Raw genomic sequence first — 1,538 nt, 5'->3', positions numbered from 1 at the left:
GCCAATAGTTAACTCCCAGAGTCTAGGTCTCCAAGATTTGGCAGCAGTAACAAAAAATGTTTCTAAATCAACCTGTTCACAGATGTCATTACACACCTCTGGAGCAGGTGGGATTTGAACCTAGGCCTCCTGGCTAGGGGTTGGAACACCACCACTACACCACAACAGCCGTTCTTGATAACAGTAGTAGAAGATGCTGAATAATCCTATGCAGGTGGTCAAAGTTAACGAACTTAGGTGGTCAAAAGTTAACAGATGCATCTTTAAAGTGCTAGCTCATATCCACTCTGCCATTTACCTTGCTCAGTACAATTAAACCCCACCTCATAAAAGTACTCATGTTTGACAGTCAGACCACATCAACTCACCCCACACCTTTCAACTGTGTCAGTCTCACATCCCTCACTGACAGCAGATATTCATCCATGGTAGGCACATCTGAACTGAACAATGGAACACCACTGATTTCTGCCCTCTGTTTTGCAGGACAAGGTTGCCCACTGCAGAAGTGAGCGAAGTCAAACTAGCAGGTAACAAGCACGTTGTTTTTGTCCCAAACCGGATTAAGAACACGATGCTGTGCATCATGGAGATGGTCTCAACATGGCAACACCAGATGGTATGGCTAAGAGCATTCAAGATAACAGTACATTACTAATACTGTATGAATCAACTCCCATACTATGTGACGTGATGTGATGTGCAAGTTACAGATGGCATGTTTAGACATCTCTGGTCGACCCACTCATCTTTTGATTTTCTTTTTTTTCCCCCCCCGGGACCCAATAATTTGCACCTGTCCAGCCATAGTTGTCTTAGCAGAAAGCCAGAGTGCCTCTGCACTTCACACAAAGAAATACAGGCACTTGATCGGACACTTTCAAAAACCAGCTTAAATTCTTGCACTGTGCAAACATCAGAACTGCTTAATGTTTCAGTTACATTATCCTTCATATAAATTCTGGAATGCATAGGTTCAATTTATTCAGCCCATCACTGGACAACCTCCTCAATCCAAGAACTAAACTAAACCTAGTGAACGTTTGAGATAATGCAAAGGCCACCAATTCCTTGTTTGCTATGGGGACTAAACCTACTCTCAGCAGTCCAGGTGTGGACTCACTAACACCTACACCACCGCAACAAGACTTTTATTCTTGTACTCTTCTTGCAATAATGGCCAAATCTGTCATTTTCCTTTGAATTGCACACCTGTACTGTATCTGCACGCGAACTGGAGTTTCTTGCCTTTGTACAACATACATAAATGCCATAGCTAAGTCATCATCCCCCTAACATCACCTCGCTCATCTGTTGCTGAAGCCATCATGCATGTCTTTATGACCTCTGCATTTGACTACACCAATGCTTTCTTTACTCATATTCCATATTCTATGCTTCATAAATTTGGTCAGCCAAATCTCTGCTACCAATGTCCTGACTTAGTTAAAATCCTATTCACCCATTACAGCTGTGCTCAAGGATGTACAATAATTCAAAAGTTCAGCAACATCTTGATTTTATAAAAATCAACATTT

At 42.0% G+C, this 1,538-nt stretch overlaps 1 protein-coding gene across 1 annotated transcript in view; it reads right to left on the bottom strand.

Moving 5' to 3' along the window:
* The window catches only part of LOC109926886 (1-acylglycerol-3-phosphate O-acyltransferase 4 (lysophosphatidic acid acyltransferase, delta)), a 16,353-nt gene extending 15,026 nt beyond the window's left edge, over window positions 1-1,327 (bottom strand). Inside the window, exon 1 of the mRNA XM_048592987.1 lies at window positions 1,303-1,327. Coding sequence (XP_048448944.1) covers window positions 1,303-1,327 — 25 coding nt within the window. The remainder of the gene's footprint in view (window positions 1-1,302) is intronic.
* Between the last annotated feature and the right edge of the window lie 211 nt (window positions 1,328-1,538).

Source organism: Rhincodon typus, unplaced genomic scaffold (genome assembly GCF_021869965.1).
Source record: "Rhincodon typus isolate 14 unplaced genomic scaffold, sRhiTyp1.1 hic_rhity00002170, whole genome shotgun sequence".
In the NCBI taxonomy this organism is placed as follows: Eukaryota; Metazoa; Chordata; class Chondrichthyes; order Orectolobiformes; family Rhincodontidae; genus Rhincodon; species Rhincodon typus.
The sequence above is the reverse complement of the archived record's forward strand: the minus strand, read 5'-3'. Positions and strand labels throughout refer to the sequence as shown.